We start from the raw sequence: 26908 nt of genomic DNA, 5'->3' as shown, positions 1-26908 counted from the left end.
AGCAGGGCAGTACATTTCACAGCAGAGTAATTATTGTTTAGAATTTGAACCACAGACTGAATGCACAGATGAAGAGTTATCATCAGCAAACTCAGGAAACACAAATCAATAGAGTTACAACACAGAAATTTTCTGAGCCTTCTCCAAATAGCCTAGTAGAAAATGCAGTGTCATGCGGAAACTATAAGCAAATTCCTTCAAAAAATTACTGATGCTGCTGAAGAGAAATAGAAATGCTTCACTTTTCTTTCCTTACATATTAAGCTTCATGGAAGGTATTTTTGCTACATGCAACAACCAATTAATTTATACAAAACATTATTCAAGTATGAAAAATATACATTTGGGGGGGACTACTGTAGAGAAATCAGCACAGCAAGAATTTACTCTTGTGAGATATGTAAAAGCATAAGAGATCCAAAAAAATGATTCTTGAAAGGTTTTTACCAGAAGTTACTAGCAATTTTTTTGCCTCTATATTTCAGCCTCCATATTTCAGACTATATTAAGGACTCCAGTAGTATGAAATGGGCACTGTTTTATACTGTCTTGCAATGCTGCATTTAGTAGCACTTGACACTCACTTTCCACCTTTAGGCCATATTAATGTTAATTAAGCTGCATTTAGGAGGATGATGGGGAAAGAATTGTACACATACAAACTCTGTTTGCTTTACTGGAGATGACTGACAGGGGAATGGAAAATGATTAAATGAGCTAACTGGACAGTGGAAGTCAACTCTGTAGAAACAGTTCAAATTTGTAACAGCCTGATGGAAAAATGAGTAATGTCTTCCACAGAGAGGCAGGGAGTAAGATTCAATTATTCACCAGACTGGCTGTCTGCTTCCAGGACACACACCACGCAGTTCTCCAGGCCGTTCCTCCCCTGGGAATGGAGCTGCCACTCCTCCACTGTGGGAGAGAGGGTCCCAGAGAGGGCTCGGTGGAGCTGTGCCGTGGCCCACGCCCCGCAGCCTGCCGCCGACTCTTGTGAGAGGACCGGAGCCTATTGGCTCACATCGCTCTCTGCAGACTTTCACTATGGTAATTTAGGGTCAGGATGTTGTCCAATCTGTCCCCATCAAGGGGAAGTGACAGCTGACAGAGGTGGCTTCATCGATGCTGCTCTTGGACTGCGGTGCTCAGCGGTCCGTACTCTGCATGGCTGAAAGTCTGGGTGGCAGCCTCCATGTTCCAGCTGGGAGAGCCTAGCAAAACCAATTACCTTTGCTGAGCTATTTTTCTCTGCTAGCCTGTGACTAAGGATAGATTAAAGGTTGCAGAAGAAGCCAAGAGGTGATTTTACTACATATGAATTGCCCAGGAAGGTAGATTTCTTTGCAGCTATTAGAATAGTCGGCCACTGTGACATAACATTTTGCCTAAGGGATTTGCTTAAACCAAAGTTGTCTTTCAATTACTATATCTATATGCTAGTAAAAAACAAAAGAAAATGAAAAACAAAATCAAAACCAAAAGGCAATTAATACTTTATGGCAACAAACATCTCATTTTCAGAATGCAATTTTGCGAATGGATAAATCTGTGCATCATCTGAAAAGGAGACTGAAAATCCTTTGACATTTATTTTTTTTTTCTCCTCACAAAAAAGTTCTTCATTATTAATAGGTCTTATTAAACTGACAGTAGCTAGCAGACAATTTCACTCTGTAAAAACCAGACAGGTAGAAGCTGACCTTTATACTCTTTGAAAAACAGTACTTTATTCTTATTATCTGAAGATTATTGTTTTGCTGATAACAATAAGAAGGACTCATTCTGCATTTCTTATGTATTCTAAACTCCTGGTGACTTTAATAATGAAAATTATCATCAAGGGTTCTTCACTGGGAAATGGGAATTGGCAGAAAATGCAGGACAGGACCCAAGTAGCTGTACATTATGAATGTATACTGTGAACTATCAGAACTGTGTTTTCTTGTTAAAAATAACTTTTACATGAAATAGCTATTCAGAAAAATAACCAGTGAATGCTCACTGCCTTCATTTGAATGTGACAGGTAAAATGCCTCAGTGTGTATTAACCTAATTTAAAATAATGTTGCAGAAAGATTAAAAGGAAATAGTTTTTTTTAACCTAAAGTTCATTTCAATTACACCGAAAATACTATTTCTAACTGTCTGTGCTGTCTGAAATTTGCTTTGGTACTGAAGTGTTACATGGAGTTGCACATATTTTAAATACGTATAGGAAAAGGGGAGTAAAGAGGTTATGTGTCTCCAGAGCAACATATTCTGCACACATCATGGGCACTGTCATACCCTCAAGCTCACTGATCAGTGGCCTTGTTGGCTATTTGTCATATGGAGCCAATATTAGACTAAAGTTTAAAGTGTGGGAAGGTATAGCTTTAAAGGGGTAGAAAGATGCCTTGTAGATCCAGCCAGTGAATAGCTATAGGAAGATACGGAAGCAACATGCTGCAGTACCCAATGCTTAGAGAAAACAGAAAAGTCTAATCCAATAAATATTGACAAAAGTTGTACCTTTTCTGTTAGCTTTGACAATGACCTTTACTCTACAATTAATTAAATCAGCTCAGTTCTGGAGATTAATAACTAGTCATAGTTTCTTTTCTCCTTTTTATGTGATACTTTTTAGTTAGAGTGCCTAGTGGTGTTTCAGGCATTTGTGGACAAATATTGTCTTGGTGGCTAACATTTACAATACTTAGATAGTTCTTCCCCCAGAAAGCTTTCGTTATTATTACAAAGTAGAACAACAAAGTGAATCACCATCAAAGGGTTCTGTAAGCAGTCTTCAGATAATTTTGACACAACTTCTACATTTTAAATAGATTGTTGAAGTATGGTCATAAACTATGGGACTGTCATGTGATGTCTTTGACATACATGCACTTAGTGAGTCCTGCTTTCTTCCTTTAAGCCTACTACACTCCTACTGCATACCAGACCTTCACACCTTCATACTCCAGTACTTTCATAAAGTCACAATAATTTTGAAGGATAATCACTATAGTTAATCTTAGTCCAGGCCTTCTCATGAATCTGTCCCTTCCAGGAACAGTTGTAAATCACAAACCTTTGAATTAATTTTTGCTATTTATTTTTTAAGGTCCTATTACATTTAAGAGGCTACAAAAAAGAAACAAAAAAACCCCCACAAAATAGAACATGTAGCATCAAAAAAATGCTACTTCTATTTATTGATTTAATTAAAACACTATCAACTACCATGACATCAAGAAATTAATTTTTTAAAAATTAATTTTAACTCTCACTTTAGTATAACAGCTTGGCCTTTACTGTGTTGCTTTACATAGTGGACAAGAAATAAGGTATCACTAAGCTATTCAGAGGTGGTTTCCATCCTCCTCTTGTTTGCAGTTGACAAACATTTCCAAGAAGAGCGATCTGACAGCTGTAGCGATTAAAGAAAAACATCTAAGCTTTCAATTCTAATTTAAAATAGCACTTTCAGAGATACTTTCTATCTTCTATCCTGCTGTTGAATAACAAACACCTGATTGGTATCAAACTTATGAAGAATTGACAGACATTAAATGGATTATAGTTATGGGGCATTTAGTGTCAGTTGATCTTCCACAAAACAAGTTGAAGCAGCTGATTGCTAGCTGAAACTATGATCACATACTAGCATTTTAGGGGGTAGGAGAAATTCACAACTAAAATAAAAATTATCTGCAAAAATTGACAAGTTTCTTAGAAAATCCCAACATCTATTGTAAGAACATAATCATAGTGCTACGGAAAGTAAATATGCAGTACATCTGCATTCTTCATTACTCACACTTACACATTTAAAGATATGGCAACTCAAGGAAGATTAATGATTTCCCCAAAGCATACCAGTCAGGAACTCATTTTAATTTTCATGAAATTACTATACATACAAATTACTCAGGTTGCTCTCTGTTGTCATCATAAAGCAATGTTTCAGAAACAGGAAGTTTATTAATTGGAAAGAAAAACGTATGAGAGGAGTCATACACATATACAGCTGTTTGAAAAACCACAGTGCAATTCATGTCTGTATAGAAGAACGTGAAGTTCGGGCACTACAGGCATCCCACTTATGACTTACTCTGAGGTCTTAAACAGTTCTCTGTGGCTCAACTTCTATACAAGTTCAGTATAATTATTTTCAAAGATCTTTCCATCCTACTACTATATTTAGGCAGACAGATATAGGTGAAAATTTTAGAAGCTGTGAGTTCTCACATAAATGTTCTCCCTTAGGAACTGCCTATTACTGAGTTTTTTTGGAACCCAGATTAAAGAGAGCTTGGCACTTCTGTCTGTTTTTAAACCTTCCATAGTTTTGTCTTGAAAAGTTCTAACTATTTAGGATGACTAGAGAATAAATTTATATTAAAGGAATACATTTGGGATAGGAATCTAGAGATTTTAAATTAATTCCTTTAATTTTCTCTTTTTTTTCTTCTGCTATTCTTGCACATTTGGGAAATGAAAAACATAATTTAAATGTAAAATATTTATCAAATATTAAAACATATTAAATAAGATAATCAGAAAACAGTAAATCAGGTGAAACTTTACCATATTCTGTCAATTCATATTCCTACCACACCCATGAATTCCTGACTTTTAGTTCCGTGAAAAGCTTGTATTTTCAGTTTCTCTCCATAACCTCTAAAGGAAAATAAATAAAACCTTAATTATAATTTACTAATTTATTCTTCCTTCCTCCTTTTCATAATGAGCCAGAAAGACTTACAGCAAAAATCCTCCATATAATTTTTAAGGAACTAATGTTTCAACTCAGAGAAATATTTTATAGGACCACCACAATTGCAAAGAAAGGAATAGAAAATATGAATGATATTACTTATCCTTAAAATATCGAAGTAGAGACAACACAAATTTTTTTTCCATTCATTTTTAGCATTAAACTCACTTAACAATTCGCAAATGCATTCCAAAGAAGGAGCAATGCTTTAATTTATTAATTCAATTATAATAGGATTATAGTAATAAAACTATTATTAGGTTAATTTTTCCTCAGAAATGTGCAACTATGTAGTACAGTAGTAATACACTGTGAATCACTTGGTGTTAAATAATGCTTCTTACTGCCTGCAGGGTAAAACTAGTCTTTATTGAAGTAAGAATAAGGGCAATTATTCAAAAAACAAATCTATAAAAACTGTGTGTAAAGTAGTTTAATGTAGTTTCCAGGAAGCTTTCTAGCCATCTGAGTCCAATACACTCCACACCAAACCACCAAAACCTGCATAAGGTAGGTACCAGGGCATGCTTTGGATCTGCCTGGATTTATCTCACTGAAGAGGATTGATCATACAACTTGAAAGTCCTAAAAAACATCAAAAAAGAAAAATATTTTCTGCTGAGGATAAACAGTGTACAAAGAACCACCAGTGCTTAAACCACATTTTCAAATGTAGGTGTCTAAACTGGGTCACAAAGATCAATATCTGGGAATTTGAATTGAGGTAGCCTGATTTTCAGAAATGTTTCTTCTGAAATCTGCCACAATTCTCATAGTTCAACACTTCTAAAACCCTAAGCATTTATATTCCCACATTGCCAACTATAGGCTCATTTGTTTGAAAGCAGTTTTTCAAATATTCGCTTATCATCCCAGTACATTAAGAATAGCTACACTTCTCTTGAGAAATGGCAACAACAGAAAATCCTGAACAGTTTATTTTTGGGGATTTTGTTCCCCTCCTCAGCATTCCTTCTGGGTTTTGTCTGCATGGTCATATATACATGTGCACAGATGCATATACATACATTTAGTAGAAGAGCAAAAATGGAGAAGAGATATAGCTTGCTTGCTCTGTGCTTGTGAAGTCTGTGTTGTCTTTCTATCTTAACTACTTTTAAAAGACCAACATCATCAGGTCCTTAACAAACCCTGCTATGATTCCTTCCTTGCAGTTCCTGAGGTGTTCAACTCTTGTAATGAATCAACCCATGATAGTTCTAAGCCCTCCTCAAAAACTACATTCAAAATGTGCTTCCACTGCAATGCCTCTGGGCCTGGCTGTGACCTATCTATATAGCACACAAAATCGCCACTTGCCTTTGCATGTTGTTGCATGCAAATGTTAGATTGTTCGCCACCTCAACTCTGGAGAATTGTTGAGGACCTGCTCTGTCCTGCTTTCTATTCCTGTAAGGATTGCATTGACTCTCCCGTCTCCCTCCCATCAGATGTCCCTGATTAGGATGCCATGCAGAGCAAAGAAAAGGTGAGCCTCCATAAATATTGACCTGTTGCTACTACTTCCTTCTCGGCAGCAGAGAACTAGAAATGAGATTGTTGCTCCCTGAGTTCACCAGACCTCTCTGGCTGCTTCTGAAGCACTACAAATAGAAATAGCCCTTGAACTGTAAAGCCTTTGGGCAGAAACCTTCTTATTTTTTAAATAATAACCAATAGAATGGATGCTACTACTGTAATACCAAATTGTACATTTTAGTAAAATTCATAAAAGAACTTGCTACTAAGGATTTTAGTTATGACTTTTCAGATGCTTCTACTCAAGCATTCATCCATGTGATACATTTTTAACCTGGCAGATAAAAGAGATCTGAATAAAAGCTTTCAATAACACTATTTTCAGCAATTTTGCCTCCATTTGGAAAAAAGTTAGAAGCACAAATTCATGGTAATATATAGGTACACACTGAAGCATCCATTTATTGGTATTACTTTGAGGTTCTCTACTTTTATAAACAGCCTATACTTTTGTGTTGACTGCTATATTTGTTTACAATATTCTGCTGAGAGAATAAAGCGATGGACACACTCTGTTAAACAGTATAACCCCTGTACATAGTACACGCATTAGACTTGTTCATGTGACAAAGGCAAGTAGAAAATTTAGAGTTTTCTGATATACCTAAGGATCAGGGGCTGAATCCAATCCTAAAATGATTATTGTGAGTTAATTGATTGGGCTCCATTTAGTGACTCTGGTAATGAGGATGAAAAATTTCCCAGAGGGAGAAAGAACTGGAAAAAATTAATTTTTTTTTTTAGCAATGCAAATCATATTACTGAATGAAATATAACAAAGCAGCATTTATTTGCAGTGCATCATTATTGAAATATAACAAGGAAGAGTCTATCTGCAATGTTAAACTATCAAAAATTTCCCTCAGGTTATTATTTACAAATTATTTTACTAAGTTCAAATTAAAATTAATTATATTTCTTACATTTGGAAAAATAGAATTCTGTGGAATATGTTCACACCTTAATAACAAAATAGCATCTTGTGCTGAAATTAAAAGTGAATTCATATTACAAATATGTTGTATTAAAAGACTATTCACGTGAGTAAAAAGTTGGAAAATAAGGCCTGTATTTTGAAATATTTCAAAGGAAACACAAATCAGCAAAGGACTTTTTTTTTAATTTGCAGTCTGTGAAATACTGCTCTATCTACTAGCATTTTGTTTACCATAAATTGAAATATAAAATTATTTTCCATATATATTTAATTACATATGTGTGTATATGTATTCCATGTGCTATATATCTCATAAAGGAGTGTATTCCCTGCTTTCCTGGAGATGGATGAATATCTGACTACCAATGGGAAGCAGTGAATTAATTCCTTGGTTTTCCTTGTTTGCACACACAGCTCTTGCTTTACTTACTAAACTGTCTTTATCCAAACACATGAGTTTTCTCACTTTTACCCTTCTCATTCTCCCCCCCATCTTGCTGTGGGGGGCAGGGTGTGTGTGTATGAACGAGAAGCTGTGTGGTGCCTAGTTGCCAGCTGTGGTTAAACCATGACAGAAGCATTTATAACCGATGAAAGTATATAGGAGTACAACATAAGATATTTATCATGTTACAGTAGAATTATTACTGTAATTTATTTTACAACTGCTTTTTATTGGAATCTGAGATGAGACTACCTGCTTTCTTAACAAGAAAGTATATACTATATATATATGTGTATATACTATATATATATCTGAGTCCAATACACTCCACTATATACACAGTGAAAGTAAAGTCTTGGGTATTGACTGATGCCAACACATTTTTGGTTGGATTTGGAGTGCCTTTTTTGTTTAAAAAGTCTCAACAGGTTGAAGCTATTTATTTCTCACCATGATCAAGTTTCAAACCTGGGCTCCTATTTTTGACAGTGAGATTAAAAGAGATCTATCGATGGGTGTTTCTCAATACTCATATGGCCCCACTGCTTTAGCATCTGATACAACTTTTAATCTATTTACTCTCACAACAGCCAGTGTGTTAACTAGTACAGTTTTCATCATTTTCTAGAAGGTTTCCCAAGGTCATAAAGGAAAGGAATCATGAGGGTTCCTGAATGCTGACCCAGCTTTCTTACTATTTAATTGCAACTTTTTACTTACGTAATTGAAGTTGCTGAGAATTGGTACCTGTCTGGAAGAAAAATAATGAAGCACTTTACAAACAGCTCAAACTACAGAAGAAATATAGGGAGAGGGTGAATGCAGATTAGTCAACAGTCTAAGGATAATAATCACACATATTCTTGTAAAACATAACTAACAGTAAGTATTTCAATGTAAACAATACCACTGCTCTACTGCTTGTTGAAAGTGATCATTCACCAGGAGAGGTATTTCACATCAAGTGGAATATTCTTCTGTTACCATCTCAGAGGGTTCAGGTTATTGCTTCATAAATACAACTTTGCAAGACAAATTCTGACCTACCCAGTTTGCCTTAGCTCAAATATCATGATGTTGTGCAGAATCTAAAACTACATCTTTTATTGAGAACCAATGGAATCTAAAGTATTTACAGAGAAGAAGGATATAGATCAAACTGCTAGTACATAGTTAAACATCATGGCTGTATTTTCCAGATATAGCTAGGTTGAAACCACTGATTCTGTCACCGTGGGTATCTGGAGAATCACAACTTCTTTAGGTGTTCGCCATTAGATCACAGGGGAATATAATACTCTTCATTTTGAGCATGGAATGCTACATTTCCTCTCCTTACACAGGAGTACATGCTTGAATGTGATATGATTGACACATGACATAAAAATCTAATTCACTGAAAGTCATGAGACTTTCTATTTACTTTCCTAATTATTCTTTTTTTTTTTTTGAGGCTCTCCTTACCTCACTACTTATTCATTTAGTGATAGATCACTAAACAAACTAGACTTTTTTTGTCTGTTACTTCTTAACCACCTCTTCTCTCCTCTTATTCCTCTAATTTCACCCTCCCACTTCAATCCTGGCAGTTTTATCTGCAAGGAACAAACCACCTTTGGGAGCATCATGAAACAGTCACTGAACTGTTGTGCTTCATTTTGGTTTGACTGACTTCATTGAAATTTGATCAATATCCCTCCCAACTTTCAACAGCCCTGCTGTCTGAACAGTGATCTATTTTCTATAACATAACTCATTCTTTCTTATGTGATTAGTGGAAGGCTGAAAATGTACTCAAAATATGGGCAGATATCTATCAAAAATATTCAAGGTCTGTTCATCTATATACATATCCAAAAATCAGGCAAAACCGCATATGGAATTCATCCATCTACTTACAAGCAAATATAAAATAATCAATCTTCACAATAGCCTAACATTTTAATATGGAAATACAGGCTATAACATATTTTACAGACAAATAATTAATTGATCTGTAATTACTTTTTTTTAAAAAACAAAACAAAACAAAACAAAAAACAGTAAAAGTGACCTACTTGCATCTATATCAGACTACACATTATACAGCTGTCTTCCTGGGATATCAAAGCCATTGAAAGTTACTTACTGTTAATCTTTGGTACACAAAGTCTTAATTTAAGATTATTTCTCTTTCTTCAACAAATGTACACTCACGCATACACACATGCACTCAATCTACTGTTAGGCTATTTCTAAAAGTTCATAGACTGCGGACTTTGGAAGGGCATATTACATTTCTACTAATGAAGTAGCCTGATTTGTGCTTCTTTTATACTGCTACAGTAACGTGAAGCAGTTATAAAGCATTAAGTGTTCAGATGAGACTGCGAAACCAGCTTTATTGCTGCTTTTGCAATTTCTCCCAAAGGTAATTCCATAAGAATTTTCATTATGAGCTAGAATGCATACTAAACAATGAAATTATAGCATAATGTCCTTAAATTATGTTATTATTTTCACATTACATGGAACAGATTCAACTGCTTTGTAGATCTTGATGTTTCATATCGGTCTGCATGTAATCAGATACATAAATTCCTACAAAATGCACTGAGTATCTCCCATGTCTCATTAATATCAAAGGTCAAAGAGTTCTGGTCAAAAACTGCATCAAACATGGAACAAATAATTTAAGAAGTCAAGGGACCAAAGGTGACTATATTATTTCTGCATCAATGCATTATTATGGATGGGGGTTTTAATTCAGTCATTCCATCATTGCACATATTTAATCTTGTTCTATAATGTAACTTCAGGCAATGATTATTTACATCTTTGCAAATATTATATTCTAACAGTAAGCCCTTCTAGATTCTCAGCCCTGAAGTACATTAGTGATTAGGCAATGATTTTCTCTCCTCACCTATACTCAGCTGACCAAGTATAATATTTTTCAGAAGCATACTTTGTCATACCGAATCTCTGTCATCTTAAAATGAATTATTTTATGTGGAGCTACATTTTAAAAGCAGCAACAGAGCACAGAGGGAAAATGCCTAAGCAGGGCATTCTAGGAAGCTCCCAGTATCCATGCTCTGGGATGCACAGTGGCCAGATGTAGACTTTGCCACAGCTATCAAATACCTGTTACCTACCTTTATTTTGGGCGTTTGTCTCTGTATTCTGGGAGAAAATATCTCCTTTACTTTCAAAAGATACGTCATTTTGGCAAGCAATGGCTGTTACGATTGAATACTAACTGGTTTTTGTGTGATCTTTCCTTCACCTTTTGATTTCCTTTGTTGATAAAGAATCCATTTATTTTGGTATTCTTTAAGTCAGATAGAGGGTTGCTCACAATTCATACATGTAGTACACCCTGACAAAATGTAATACTGTTTTTCATCTCTGAGTGCTAATTCAAATACATTTTTTCCCAGTTGCTTCTCAAATGTGTTTGTATTCAACACAGGTATTCATAACGTACTTGAACAGTGACAGTAAAACAGTCCTGAGAAAGGGGCACCTTATCTAGAATGAAGGCAAAAGTGGTAAAAACTCAGACATCTTAGGATGAATGACCTGTTTAACATGAATACGCAGCATCTCTTGAAGAAACTTCAAATTGTGTTTGAAAGTAACTATATCTTTGCAAAGACAAATACAAGGAAAAGCTGTCCTGCCTGCTTGCAAATAGTTAATCCCTCAGGCTAAAATGACTAAGAACGTTTTATTGAAAAAAAAAAAAAAAAAAAAAAATCAAGACTAGGAAGATAAAAGTCTAAGTGAGGGATCCAATGATCATAGAGCTGTGTGGCCAAAAGGTGACCTCCTCAAGTTAGGATACAAATATACTGTGTGATCATGAGCCAGAGAATAAAGTTTTAGTACAGAGGGTCAGTGAATACTAAAAAAAAAAAAAAATGTTTTATCTAAGCAGCCCAGAAAATTCATAATGCTTGATCCTTCTGTGAACTCTAATATGAAGAGACAGCATGTAATTTGTCCTTACAGAAGTCTTCCTGGTTTCTATCAATATTTTTGAGATCGTTTAAATATTTCTCTCCACTTTTCACACAGCCAATATCTAAACTTTGAATTCAGATTGGTATGGACCTAAAATGACCTATTCCTCAGTGATTCAAATGTTGTGGATTTTAAAAAACACCTGGAGAAGTCCTTGGGAAGCAGTTGATGAAAAGATCTCAATTAATCAATAAGGCCCTCCTTAAAACTCTTAAGTAAATTGTCCTATTTAATTCATAGTTTCATAAAAGCAAATATTTAGGCTGATGCACAATTTCTCTGATTTTGATGTGAAAGAATGATTTTTGCTCTTCTTTATCAAGCATATTACTTTACACTTCTATGTCATTTGTGCATCTTATCATTAGGTCCAAGTAGGAAAGCACCTAAAGTAAAATCAAAACAAAAAAAAAATCTTCAGTTTCAATATAATGATGTTAAAATTACAGTCTTCTTACATAAGAAGGTTAGTCAAGATGGTGCTTCCCCCAAAAAATTGTGCTCCCAAGCTTAGAAGAGCCTAGTTTTTGAGGGAAGGTGAAGAGTAAATAGAACATCTTCAACAACCCTGAGCTAGAAGTAACATGGTTACAAGTTACAGTAAGTTTCAGCCCATCTTGCACCATCATAAGCATACAGAAACATCCATGTCCAAGAAGACATGTCCTTATAGATGAGCTTTTATATCCATTTGAGATTGGATTTAAAGCAGCAACTTAAGGCAGCTTTGCATTTGGTCTGAAGTAACTGTTCTCTGCTGTGCAATCTATAGATGCTTCTATAGACTGACTTTCCTGTAGTGACCTTGAATCCAGCGTGTCTGTCAAGATTTACAAAGAGAGTTGGGAAAAAAAAAAAAAAAAAAAAAAAAAAAGTAATCCACTTTGTTCACCTCTGAGGGGAAGATTTATGCTTCTGGAAAGGTCATGTTTGAATTTAACACTTTTCATCAAGCCATATTCAGCAAATAAACAGTCTATGTGCACAGGTGCTAATATATTTGATGCTGAAAGAACTATTGATTGTCATTTCTGGTATGAAAGGTTCACTGATGATCACAGGAAATCTAACACTATTATGTACCTTGATGTCTATGAATTGGCACTGGGATATCAGAATCCATGAATAGAACTTTTTGAGGCAGGTGATACTGGCTTACTCAGAAGAAAGAAGTTCCCTCAATCCTACAGGTGTCTCTGGAGAAGCAAAAAAGACAAGCAGGAAGCTGACATTTCAACCACGTGACAGCAGGTCCTAATCCAGTGTTATAACAAGCTGCTGAGAAAAGGCAAGGAGACACGTACTGTTGTGAGGTATATTCCTTATCTTTCTCTTTATTGTGGAGTTATGCTACATTGCATCCCATGTGGCTGAGAGAGGTGACAGAAGAGGGAGGACCACAGGAGAGTCTGCTGAAAGCTGGACTTGTAGCAGAGCCACCAGTGCATGGGTAGGACACCCAAATTCTGATAACTCTTGTCAGCCGCATGTAGGCAAGCAGAAAACTTGGGTTTTGGGGTTCTTTTTCTTAGAAAAGTACGAAGCAATAGAGAATTTGTCAGCAATATGTCTCTCCCTGTATCATTCATTTTCCAAGGGGGAGATTCATACTCCACTTGAGACAGTATTTTAGATGTTACCGGTTTTGCTAAGCCATAAAGGTACCTAACAACATCTTAATACAGATGGTTGCAGACAGACCTAACATTATCTTTGCTGTGCTTTTAAGTACCCAAGCTACAAAAGAGGCCACATTTTAGCATGCTAGTGTGACAGAAGAAATCAACTCCAATGCACTAACATGACTTCTGGACTGGAGGTGATTTCTGCCCACCCAAATTAGATTAGAAAGGAAAAAAAAAAAAAAAAAGGTCTTTCTGTATTTGCACAGAGCAGATATATCCTAAGACAGAAAACTACCTCTACTTACAGAAAATACCACCCTTCCCTGATTTCCAAATTCTAGACAAAGCAACAAATTACTCTATTTACTCTCAAGGCTGACTTTACAGGTAAATATGTTTACTGATAACTGTAAGTGAACTGCTCTTTGCTTTGCATTACAGTAAAACTAAGGATCAAATATTTCTACATAGATTTGATGGCCTATTGAGTTGAAAGACATGTTGGGACCAGTGGGTCCTACCAGCAAAAAGATTTTGACTTTGTGGGATGTTCATGTATCAGACATGAAATTTACATCTGCATAAGCCTTTGAAAGCTAATAACAAGTTGTGTAAACTGTTAGAAATTAGTGGAAGGAAACGGGGAGAGATTGCAGGGTCTAGAATAGATTGCAACACTGGTTGATTATATCCACAAGCAAAAGAAAAACACTTCTGTATGAGGTACTATGCTTCAAAACATAATCAATGCATGATGAAGGAAGAGGCACAAAGTTTGTGCTTTTAAAGACTTTGATTTATGCGGTTCCCTGATGATTACAGAGTTGCTCACGCATATTTACACAATGTCACCATATAGCTACCACTTGACAGATATTCCAGACACACAAATGCAAAGTGTATCTTTCATTTTTCCAGCCTCTCCCACCCAGGTTTCTGGTGGATGAATTGGATCTGGTGCTGCTATTTTACTGCTCTGATCCTTTGCTTCAGTTCTGATCACTCTCCTTCCCTCCCTTTCCAGCTGAGTAACAAAACAAAAGCTTTGGAGAGCAGCTGCCCAGCAACAAAAGTTTCAGTCAAGGAAGCTGAAGGGAAGATATTGATTGGTGTCAAACCACTTTCAAAATAATGGAAGGAGAAGGAGAGTTTCATTTTCTTCTAGTAAAAGTGGTATTGATTCAATTCTGTCCTTCTTACTGAAATAGCTTGCTGGCTCCAGAGAAGCCAGCTTTCTCCTCATTCTGGTCTCTCTTTCCTGCTTATTGGAAAGTGAAGAATGGATGGAATAGAAGAACATAGTCCCTAGTCTGAGACACGGGATCACATCAGGTTCCCTGTCCTGCCAAATGTTGAAAACTGTAATAAAACGAAGCAGATTGCTTGGGTTCTCCTACTTCCTCATGGCAGAATGAGGTCAAGTCAAGCTCTTCTTTACCGTAACTCCTTTGCTATGTAAAGTAAAGGAGGGTGATTGTCCATCATAGCACAGTGAGTGACCCATCTTTTTGCTCATTCAATTCAAAGTCAATTTTTGCAGGAGTGATGACTGCACACAGTGAAGAAGACATACTGGGTAGAAGACTTCTAGTAGCTGTGTTAAAGAATAAATTTTTCTGTGAAGGTACTATTGTTTTATCATTGTTCTTTTCAAAAATAATAGTGAAAGTGCCTGGAATACAAGATGTAGGGTATTTTGTATCTCATTATAAATGACTATAAAAATAAACAATAAACAAGCTGTTGCATTTTCACAGAACAAACAGATTAAGGAGTAGTGAAGACGTAGCTACCTCTGCACTATGTGGACAGACAGGAAAAGTGAACTGGAAGGATGAAAACACTCCAGTTACTCAGTCCATGATGCTTTTGTGGATCACTTCGGTTCTGCTCCCATTTCTGCAGCTGGCTCTTGGTTTGGTCTTAGACAAGTTATTCTGGTGGTAGAAACTGTCATAATGCATCATCACAACCTCACTAAAATCAATGGAGTTGTAACAACTTTGCAAGTAAAGACTTGTCATTTAGCTGTCTTCTCTGTCCTGTATAGGGATGAGCATGCTGCCCTATCTTTCAATGACATTTTAAAATAAGTCAGGGATATATAAAAAATAATATCAGGGATAATAAGACAAGCACGTTAAGGCATCAGAAAGCCTAACTATGGAAACAGCTTTGTTTCAGCATATGGCTCATGACCTGCCTCCATGGAGTCGTTAGGGAAGGCTCACTGTTGTTTTTGCTTTCAGGATCAACACTGGACATTCAAATATGGTCCTCCTTGTATGTCAACAGAAAACCTGTCCTTGCATTCAGTAGAAGAGCAACAAACCATTAGTTCTGAATATCCTATAAAATATTCCTTAATCATTTGGTGAAGAATTCTGGTTTAATAGTAATGTCAGTACCCAAACATGGAAGAGTTAAATAGCACCGAGCAGCCTTAGGGTAACTGAAAATCCCCCAAGTCACTGGAGCTATTTAACACTGTGGATGTTACAAATATATCCACAATACTGTATAATCTTTTTACATTTAGAGATCAGTTTTATGTTGCTAGGTACTTCTGAGTGAAATTATTACATTATTGTGTGAGGAAATGCCACAGCACTAATGGGTGCATTAAAACAAAAAGTTACACTTCAATTGATATATTGTCTTAAACTTATTATTTATATTCAAATCAGTATAATTTCTACCAGGGATATTTTGTTAAAAGGTACTTTAATATAGTTGAAATTACATGAAACATTTTCCCACAGACTTAATGGCCATATCATACTGTGAGAAATCAAGAAAGGGATGTAACTGTACGTCTGCTAAAAAAACAATATTGCATTTTAATATTTTTTTCCTATCTGTTACCATGTGTTATAAAGTTGAGGCTAACATATATGTACTACGAGGATTTTTGAGATGTTAAAAATGCTACACATCCAGAACATAAAAAAACCCAAAAGTGAGCCCTGTTATGAGGGAAAAGTAATTTTATAATTCCATAACCAATGCATTATATAGTAACTGAGCAAATATTATACATTCTCACGACATACAGTTTTAAGGATGATTTATTTCAATAGTTCAGTAACTATAAAAGTGCTGTGTTAAAGATTTCACATTTTATCAGCTGAACAATTTTATGAGGTGACGATGTGAATCTACATCCATCAGAGATCCTATTCCATGATGAAAAGTTAATGTTTCAGAAAACCAGAGTGTTCTCCTTGGCTGTGTGATTCTGACTGAAAGCAGTTACACAGCAAAAAGGATTTGGGTTCACATATACAAACATACTGACGAAAGCAGTATTTTTTGAGCAAGGACTTCAGTGAGTCAATAGATTTTGTTTACTACAGCAGTCCACACAAGATATTTTGTTAAAAATTTGAAAAGCTGACAGCAAAAGATCTCACTAATGACTGAACTGAAAGATATTTTGATAAAGTATGAAAAAAACTCACTTTGTATAGAAATAAAAATCCTATTAAAATTAATGCAAAGTCCTCTTTGAGAGTAGATTAAATGACATAAGCCATATAATACAGAGCAGACAGGAGTCTGAGTAAGAAAACAGTAATTTTAAAACATATATTCGTTATATATATTTAAAATACCCACGTTTATTGTTGGCATCTATGGGGTTTTTTGAAAAGTGTCAAGCAGACTTGATCCTAAAGATTATCCTGTATTAAGAGTGTTTTGCATTTATCTATGAAACAGATTTTTAACACACAAATACTGATATAAAACAAAACTCTAATTGCATCATAAATCAGAAGAGCAAAGCATGTTGTAAACGTGAACTGAACTAAGATCCACTTCATCAAGTTTTGTAGCAGTGAACAGCCTTCAAAGGCAATGGACAGACAGGCGTTATGTTCACTGTTTTCAGTCTTTCTAATAAGCATCCACTAACAGACACTTGACAATTCACTGTAAAATACAAATCTTATCCTAGCATCTACTTCTGTTTTACAATAACAAAGTAAAACCAGCAGAAACAAACCTGGATTTTTAGTCTGAATGTCATTTCCACTTTACAAGCCCTTTCATTTCACAGCTTTTATACCTGATGCTAAGTCTATTTTAGCACAGCTACACCCACAAACAGCACAAACTGTGAGTGACCACTTTACCTTCTGAAAAATCAATCAGTCCCAGCAAATGAAGCAGCTTCAGAGATGCAAATATAATCACAACAATACCCACTGTTTGCAGTCCCTCCGACTCCCACTCAAGAGTCAACATTCTTCCAACAGGCAAATCATTCCAGTCTTCACACCAGTTCGCAATCAGAGGGAAATTAGAGGATTTTACCAAGAGTTTGCTTTGAAGAAAGTTGCAGCAGTGTAAAGCAGCGCTGCACTGAGCTGTGGCGATTCACCAGCCACTCTAGCTGAGTCAAAATACTAGATAAAGTCCCACATCTCATACTTCTCTAAGCATTTGATTTCATCAGTAGCTAGTCCTCTCAGAAGGCTGAGGGGGACCACCAACGCCTGGGTATGACATTGTATCCGGCAAGCAGCATTACTTCAGAGCTGCTGGAGGAACATCTGTGTCGGAGCTGGAGACCTGGCTGTGTCAGTGCCAAGAAGAAAGGAACGCTCCCGGGAAACTTGCACGAGGGAGCACGCTGCTATCAGCGCTCTGCGCTCCAGCGCTTCCAGATCCGGCTTTGCGATTCTCCCCCAGCTTCGCAGCCCTTCCCCGGCTTCTTTTAGCACGATTTTTGTTAAGTTGGACAAATGACAGTTTGCTAAAGGCAGACATCTGTTTTCACGTGTGCTAAATGCTGCACATCAGAAAACTGCTGCCCTCGGCATTAGAAAGAATAATATTCAGAGAAGCCCTGTCCCTTCCTCTTCTTAAGCATCACCAGAATCTAATTAGAATCTTCAGTGGAAATGAGAATGGAAATACACATCAGCACAATCGGTGCCTCCAGCTAACAAAATATAGTGCTGTCAAGGAGACATGCACTGCCCAAACCCCCATTCTTTAGCCAGGAAGAATGTATTATTTATTGATTGAGAAACAAAACAGTGATTTTCTGTCTAAGGGCATGAGCCTAGAAGTGCTGAACCCCAAATTCTGATATATATGAATGGGACTCAGGCATTTTCCACAGCTCGAGGGACGATCTTGCCAACGCTACACATCAGGGGGGTGGAAAAAAAAAAAAAAAAAGGGGGCTTATGATCCCAGATGATTTATTGGGTTGTCCGTATAAAACTAATTGTCCTGTGTTTATTAGTGTAATTACCAAGAGGATGCCCAATGTGAAGAATAGGCTCTGAAGAATATTTATGCAGCACATGCATAAATATTTTAAGGTTAGGCCTAAATGCTTATTCTTGTGCCCATTCTAATAATTTAACTAAATCCTGTCCACTGGTATAGAAGGCACTAAAATAAAGTGAATGAAGTGTCAGAAAAATTTTAGGCACCCTTATTACTAAAGAAACACATATGAACTAACACTGAAAATAATCTCATAAATGATGTCTGATACAGACAACTCATCTTAGGTGGCTTAACCCTTTCCATTAGAAACAATTTTTACTAACCTCCAAGAAGCTCAGAAACTTTTATTTTTGTTCAGAAAGCCATTATAATTTTAAATCAGCATAATAAAAAATTGTAACATTAACAATGTATTGTTTATAAACTACCAGGTAGAGAAAGAAAAATGTAATCTCCAATTTACTATCTGCTTTTTTGTTTGTCTTTGAAAGCCATCTGTAATGAATTACAATAACTAGAGTGACAGATTTTTGCATATAGGGAGGACTCTAGAATCTGCATACTTTTTTTGTTCAAAAAAATCACGTGTGTACTTCAGTTAATTTTATGTTATATCTACGCAATATATAAGTAACAATATTCACTGATTTTGCTCTTCTGAGCATTTAATACTAGAATGTCATGAGTTCTGTTTTATTTATATATGCTCTGAATCTGAATGTCAGTTCCTTTCCCTGTTTACCTGTAGAGCTAAAACGACATGTAAGAGGAAAGCATGATAAAAATAAACCAAATACATTATCCCACATTTACACCTCCCAAATATGTCATTACCTTTGCCTCACTGTAAAATTCAATATATTTTCATGTAAAGTTCTATTCCTTTTAAAAGAAAAATAACATCTTGTTTCCTTTTTTCAATTTCTAGTTATTCCATATCATCTTCCCCGTTTAAGGCTTTGACATGTTCATCTTAACTCATTGTCATCTCTGACTTCTGTTATCTCCTTGAGTTTATTCCTATTTTTTTTTTTTTTTTCTCAAATTTTTCTTCTTTTTCTCAAATGACGAAGCATGGCCAAATGTTCACAATATTTCAAGGCTTAATGTGATCCCAGGATGGGAACTTTCACCCATATTAATTCACAGACGTCACAGAAACAATAAACCAAATATGGTGCAAACAGCCACACTGTATACAGTGAAAGAGGCCTTATTCATTGTTAATAAATGGTATCAGGGCAGCTATTAAAATGGAGAAATCTGTCGGACTACATTCTCCTTTCTGAAGTAGGTCCAGGCTACCTTGTGTTGAGTTGTCCACTCTTGGGAGCAGAGGCCCTTCTACTCCACCACTGAATGTGCCAACCCAAGCGAGAAGTGGTCCTAGACATAAGTAGTGTTTTGTTTCCTGCTTTCACTCAAGGAGAGAGACCTGCATCTCTTCTAAAAAACTAAAGGACCAGAGACTGAATTTGATGACTTTTAGGGACCAATTCTACCTGCATAGCAGAAGCGTTATGGAAGAATTTTTAAAGAAAAAAAAATAAACTGAGAACATCTAGTCAAATTAATGTAACTGATTACTGACTTCAAAGATTTCCTCCTTAAAAAAAAGTAGACTTTTCCCGTTGCTTCTCATGAGTTCTCTAAGTTAGGAGAACCACATACACGCTTCCTGAATCATTAAGTCTTAACTCTGAAAAGTAAAGCAGTAAGGATAAGAAACTATGGGAAAGAAAAAAAAAGTGATGTATGAAATGTTTCCTTTAATACACAATTCAACAGAATCAAACAACAGTGTCACTTATAGGGTGAATTCTTCTGGAAGTGGTTCAATCAAAAAAAATCCATGCCTCAAAGCATTTGAAAATTAAATCAATCTTTAACAAAGAGATAATAAATTTCAGTTACATATAGGGCATCTCTTTGCATTCTGATCACTTCCTAAATTCATAGACAAGTGCAATTGCTCTCTCTCACTTTGTATTTTGGTCAGTTAATTCAGAATAAATATTTCTGTGACATCCTTATGGGGTGCCTGTATGGACACTACAATAAAATGTTAAAAGCTGTTCAAAGAAAAGAAGTTCTTCATCAGTGCCACCCCCAGGATACAAAAGAAAACTCCTTTACATGAAACACTGAAACTGGTGGCTGATAGCTTGTAATATGCAGGCATTGTTCTGGCTTGTTGTCTTTCCCTAATTCCTGCTGCTTTCATTTTTGACATTGCAATGCATTCTGCTGCTGATTTAGTAACATATTTAAGCTTACATAAACTTTCTTGTGATTCTTCAGTAGGTTGCATGGGAAAAAAGAGTTCTAGCATTGTTAGGAAGCTATCTCATCTAAACAGTGCATCTTCCACTGGCCGTAAATTCCTCTCCACAAAGATTTGAAGCAGAACCTTAATCATTTGCTGGAAACTTGAGTGCTATCACCCTGTGGGTTTACTGAACCATTAATTATGGGAAAGAATAATCATGTCAGTACTAAACTCCAATACAGAGCACTCTAATTAGCAATAAACATGCATGCAAAAATACAGCTTTAGGCTGATTTTCCCCTCCACAAAGTAAGGGGAATATATGCTGCACCGTAAGGCTGTGGCAGGTGTGGGTGTGTGGCAAGGCATGGTGCTCCTCCAAGGATGGAGTGAAGGAGTTCATGGCGGTGGACCGGCTCCTGCCAAGTCCTTTCCCCTGGTAATTAGCTGGGCAAGCATAAAGAGAAATATAAGTTTTTCTCTCCTAACTATACAGAAAAATGTGTTGAAGTGCTGTAGGAGATACATCTTATCTCTGGAAACACAGATCCTACATGAATTCTGAACGGAACAGATTGGCCAAAATTAGTGGAAATGTAAGAACAATCCCAATCTAGAATCCTTACATTTTTCCACAAACAATCCCAAGTAATTACTGTCTACTCTAACCACTGTAAATAGAATGATTTATGTATGGAATACAGTTAATATAAAAAAGACACCTTAAATATGACAGTGTATTTTGTACTAAGTAAATTTTAGATCTGATTGCTATATGCTTATAGAACACCTACGATTTTCCCCTACTTCTTGGAAGAAGAGAAAAATATTCAGAAATATTTATAAATCTTAGATATGGGAAATTGAGTTTTAATAGTTTCAAAGTTAACTAAAAACAGAGATCAGCCATTTCAAAGCAAACGATATTCCATCTAATTTAACACATCACAAAAAGTAGCAAATGCTTGAGAGTAATGTGTACAATGCTATGTATTGAACAATTAAGGAATAAACCATTTTGAAATCCTAAAACTAGATAAATAATAATGCTGTGATTAGTGTATTAGGGTATAAAATTTCACTATGTTTTTATATGATTACAGAGTTCTTTCAAAATTATCTTGTATTATCATACTTCTTTTATATACATTGGTAAACTAGTTTAATTCTAGTAAACTTAGTTTTTAACTATAACCTGTCATTGTAATTAGCACCGTAAAATGAAGTGTTCATTTATCTTTTAATTGCTTTATTTTTCATAAATAATTTTTATTTTACTTATGATTTTTATTCCAATGCTTACAAGGTGTTTTCATTGCAATTTATAAGCTCTTCCTCTTTTCTCTTTCTTCCGACATTTGTACGTGAGAGTAGAGAAATATGAATGCCTACCTGATCCCAAATACACTGAAGTGTCTTATGTCTTTCCACTATATTTTGTTTTTAACATCTGCTTGTAAACAGTATTAGTCTTCTCAGGCTTTTCTCAGAGAGAGAACTCTTCTACTTATAATGATTCTCATTTCTCTTCTGTACAGACATTCTGGATTTGTTATTGTCTAATGTAGAATGGGGCTGATCAAAATTGAATAGTTTTCAAGGCAAGGATGTATTATTATTCATTAATTGACTTGAATTATACTGCTTTCCTAAGAGAAGAAATCTGCCCAGTGTTGTAACTAATTTGCAGGGGGAAGAAAGAGTCTTAACTGGCTAGCAGTAATAGTTCATTAGATTCTATTTGATATTTTCTCCCAATGTAGCTGAAAAGGGAAACTGCTGATGAGTTAGAAATAGAAACAAAATTTGCAACTATTAATTAGCTGCCCTTGTTTCTATACTCTTTTTCCTGAGGGAAATGTCAGTCGGACAGAAGAGAAAGAAATTGTCAAATAAACACAGAAAGGGCACCTACACACAGGTCAGATGAACTTCTAATCTTCAGTTTCTTGTTCATGCCAGATCTGAGCTTGTTCAGAAAGTTATTTGGCGGAGAATGAACTTAATCCTCCTATTAGTTAGCCAGTAAGAAATCTGTTCACAGGCAATAATCTACAGTTTTCTACCCAGAAATGTTTCTGTCTTAGACCTGCAGAAGAAAACTACATCCACTAGCAAGCAGTTTGAGAACCAGGAGAAGCAATTAATTTATGCTTATCCTTTCAATAATTATTCTCAGGGTAAAAGAATTAATTTTTTTTTTGAATGCAACACCTCCCATGTACGCTGCTATAGCTACTCACAGAAGCATTTTTATAAAATGCTTAGAAAAATGAGACTAATATATGGAATCACTTTGTTCATCTCGTCAGTGCTGCAGCTACCGAAGAGCAAAATACTGCACTAGGAAATTACTTACCCAACTGAAATTGCAGGTAAAGTTCCACTAGTTAGAAGAGCTAGATAGAGTGTAATTAGCCAAGATTAAATTTGCCAGGCTTCATATATCATCTTTAATATTTACACTAAGTGCCGAAGATCTTTAATGACTGTAAGTGAATACAGGCTAAGAAAGAAAAAATTCAACACCTGTACAGCCAAGATAACATTCACTGGTTTGTAATCAAGGGAGAAAATACGATATCCGAGCTTTTGAAGGCTTGGTCTCAGAAGGAAATGATACTAAAATAATATTGCAGCTATAGCTCTTTTCCTCATTTTAGTAGTCTGGTTCTAGGCAATGGTATGGGATTTTACTACTTTTTTCCCCTCTTCATTTTCACCTTCTGACTCTCACTTGCTCCTAAGAAGCTTTTGCTCTTGCTTTGATCTAAATCAAAGGACTGCTGCCATTACTGATCTGAAAACAAGAGTGGAAAAGAATCCCACAAGACAACCATTACTAACTCCCCCCATGACATAACAGCTACAGGTGGTTTCATTTTTCTATGAAATTAATTGATATGTTATACAATTATGCTTAAAATCACTAGTGTGCAAGTGGATTGTAAGTTAAACATCATGGCCATGGGAGTAACAGCAGCCTTCTAATTTATTAAGCTTTAGCAAAGCATTACAGAGAGGCTCTCTCTTTCGTAAACAAGGTTAAATTACATTTAGTAATAGTAAGTGATCAAATTCTGGCTTGTTTGGCAAACAAAATTATTTCTAAAATTATGTGACTATGTCTTCAGCCTACAGACTTGTTTTTCTTTTTATATTAAATCATACCTGATCCTGCAGTAGCAGGAATTGCCACTAACAAATTTGTAAGCATAAATGTATGTCTACACAGGAGAAGTGCAGTATAATGGAACTACTAGGGGCCAGTCAAATTGAGCTACTTTATTAGTTATAATACAGCTGTGTTATCATAATGCTTAGACTAGGTTAAGCTAACCAGCAGAGAATCATCAGTAAAAGTAAACTTGCCCCTACAAAGCTTGCTATAGATTGGCTCTAAAATTAACTGATAGTTGTTTCTCTGGACATCGAACAGCTTGAATGGGAGTGGCAAAGAGCACTTTTAAGAAAGCTCAAGCCCAAGGCATGCCTCACCTGTAGATCTTCAGTTCCTACCCCTTCTTTTGAAGTATTATCCGAGTAAATCTTTGATCTACCTTCCTCTGACTAACATTACATGTAAAACATACTTTTCCTGCTTATTACAATACATCATTTTTTTTTATGGCATGACCCTCTTCAGTCTTTCCACATTTGGACAGAACATAGTAATAGTAGTGTCTGACCTGCTGATTTTCTTCTTTCACTACTATTTTTGTAACTATACTGAAGCAGGATGACATCATTAGCAATCATTTTATTTATACAAACAAGGAACTACTGGGAGGCCTACAGATCGACCTGGTAGAAATGATGGGACAGAATATCAGCATTCACAGCTCCATGTTCAATCACTTTCTGTTAGCCAAATTAGGAATACCTTCACTTATGCTTGCCCATACATCTATGAAGCTATGTTTTTATGGACTGTGCAGCTAGATAGATGAACTCAGATGAGTTCCTGAAGAAAGCAACAGATGTTTTCTGCTGCGATGAATGAGAAAACAAATGAACCGTGCATGCTAGTAATAAAAGCTAACACTGGTAACCAACAGAAATATTCAACATCCCAACCTCCAAACCAACCATCTATCAATTTAAAATCTTCAAACTATTCTGTGCAACAGCTTTATTTCTAAACTGGTGTGTCTGGCTCCCTATGGTTCAATGAATGGTTAACAACTAATCTAAAGAAAAAAAGGTATTATTAAACATGATCATAAGAATATCGTTACTATGCAACTCTTTTCTTGTGATGAACCTGCCTTTCTCTGATATAAAATAAACCATGTACAATACATGTTCTATTTCTCTCCTTGGCTTTTAGAAAGGTGAAGCACTGTATTTTTCCATAGCAACAGCAAAGTATTATAAATGAAGTATGAAGTGGCTGGTGCATTTTTACATTTGATGTACTTGTTAAAAGATGAGTGCATCTATCCTATAAAGATGAGCTACAATAAATTAACCCATATCACATGGCTGCAGCACAATCAAGAAACATAAAAAAACCCTGTAATAACAATCTTGCCATTTAGGTGTATACAAAAAGACTTGGACTATGTATAATACATGCGCAGATTTGACTACGGATCTGCAACATGTGCTTACTGTTCAGAATTATGTGATACTCAGAATTAGTCAATAGCATCTGTTTATATATTATTGTTTCATTTATTAACAGTTTCTGAATCTTGTCATTATTTTTTATTTATCACTGACAAAAAAGATGCCTCGTTAGATGAGGCCACATCTGGATTATTGAGTCCAGTTCCCAGTACAAGGGAGACATGGACATACTGGAGAGAGTCCCGTGGAGGGCCACAAAGATGATGAATGGACTGGAGCATCTCTCCTATGAGGAAAGGACAAGAGAGCTGGGACTGTTCAGCCTGGAGAAGGGAAGGCTCAGGGGGGATCTCATCAATGTATATCAATGCCTGAGGGGACAACACTTAGAGGACAGAGCCAGGCTCATTTCAGTGGTGCCCAGTGACAAGACCAGAGGCAACAGGCACAAACTGAAACACAGGAGGTTCCCTCTGAACACCAGGAAACACTTTTTTACTGTGAGGATGACCAAACACTGGCACAGGTTGCCCAGAGAGGCTGTGGAGTCTCCATCCTTGAAGATACTCAAAAGCCACCCGGACACAGTGCTGGGCAACTGGCTCTAGGTGGCCCTGCTTGAGCAGGGGTGTGGGACAAGATGACCTACAGCAATCTCTCCCACCTCAACCATTCTGTGATTTACACTCCTTCCAATAATATTTTAGAACTTCCTTTCCTTAACAAAACCTTTTATAGGTGATCTATTTTTTCATATTATACAATTTGATTAATTTTTATGGACAATAATTTTAGGGTTGTGATGGTTTTGGCTGTGATAGGGTTAATTTTCTTCATAGTAGCAGGTATGGGGCTATGTTTTGGGTTTGTGCTGAAAACAGTGTTGATAATACAGGGGTGTTTTCATTACTGCTGAGCAGTGCTCACACAGAGTCAAGGCCTTTTCTGCTTCTTGCAACACCCCAACAGCGAGTAGGCTGGGGGTAAACAAGAAGTCAGGAGGACACACAGCTGGGACAGCTGACCCCAACTGACTAAAGGGATACGCCATACTGTAGGATGTCACACTCAGCAATAAAAGCTGGGAGAGGAAGAAGGAAGGGGGAGGACATGCGGACTGAAGGCATTTGTCTTCCCAAGTGACTGTTACATGTGATGGAGCCGGGCTGTCCTGGAGATGGCTGAGCACCTGCCTGCCCATGGGAAGTGAAGAATGAATCACCTGTCTTGCTTTGCTTGCATGCGTGGCTTTTGCTTTACCTATTACACTGTCTTTATCTCAACCCATGAGTTTTTTCACTTCTACTCTTCAAAATTCTCTCCGCCATCCCACCATGGGTGAGTGAGTGAGCAGCTGTGTGGTGCTTAGCTGCCAGCTAGGGTCAAGCCATGAAAGGGGTTAAAATCTAATTCCAAGTACACACTAAAACAAGCCTTTTAGGGCCAAATCTCTTCTTGCTTCCAGACACTAAAGACATTTTTTTTTTTTTCCTTTTTGTCTTCAGTGAAA

General features: G+C 36.2%; 1 protein-coding gene across 11 annotated transcripts in view; it reads right to left on the bottom strand.

Moving 5' to 3' along the window:
* The window catches only part of KCNIP4 (potassium voltage-gated channel interacting protein 4), a 431748-nt gene that overhangs the window by 88515 nt on the left and 316325 nt on the right, over positions 1–26908 (bottom strand). The window contains exon 1 of one of the 11 annotated variants that reach the window (XM_032984396.2): positions 17439–17973. The exons of 9 other annotated variants lie outside the window; for them this stretch is intronic. In XM_032984396.2, coding sequence (XP_032840287.1) covers positions 17439–17558 — 120 coding nt within the window. In that variant the 5' untranslated portion in view covers positions 17559–17973. Of the gene's footprint in view, positions 1–17438; positions 17974–26908 lie in introns of those variants that run through there. One more of the 11 variants, XM_009968394.3, reaches the window with a different exon arrangement.

Source organism: Tyto alba, unplaced genomic scaffold (genome assembly GCF_018691265.1).
Source record: "Tyto alba isolate M040663 unplaced genomic scaffold, T.alba_DEE_v4.0 Super-Scaffold_6, whole genome shotgun sequence".
Taxonomy (NCBI): domain Eukaryota; kingdom Metazoa; phylum Chordata; class Aves; order Strigiformes; family Tytonidae; genus Tyto; species Tyto alba.
This window is presented reverse-complemented; position numbering and strand designations above follow the sequence as displayed.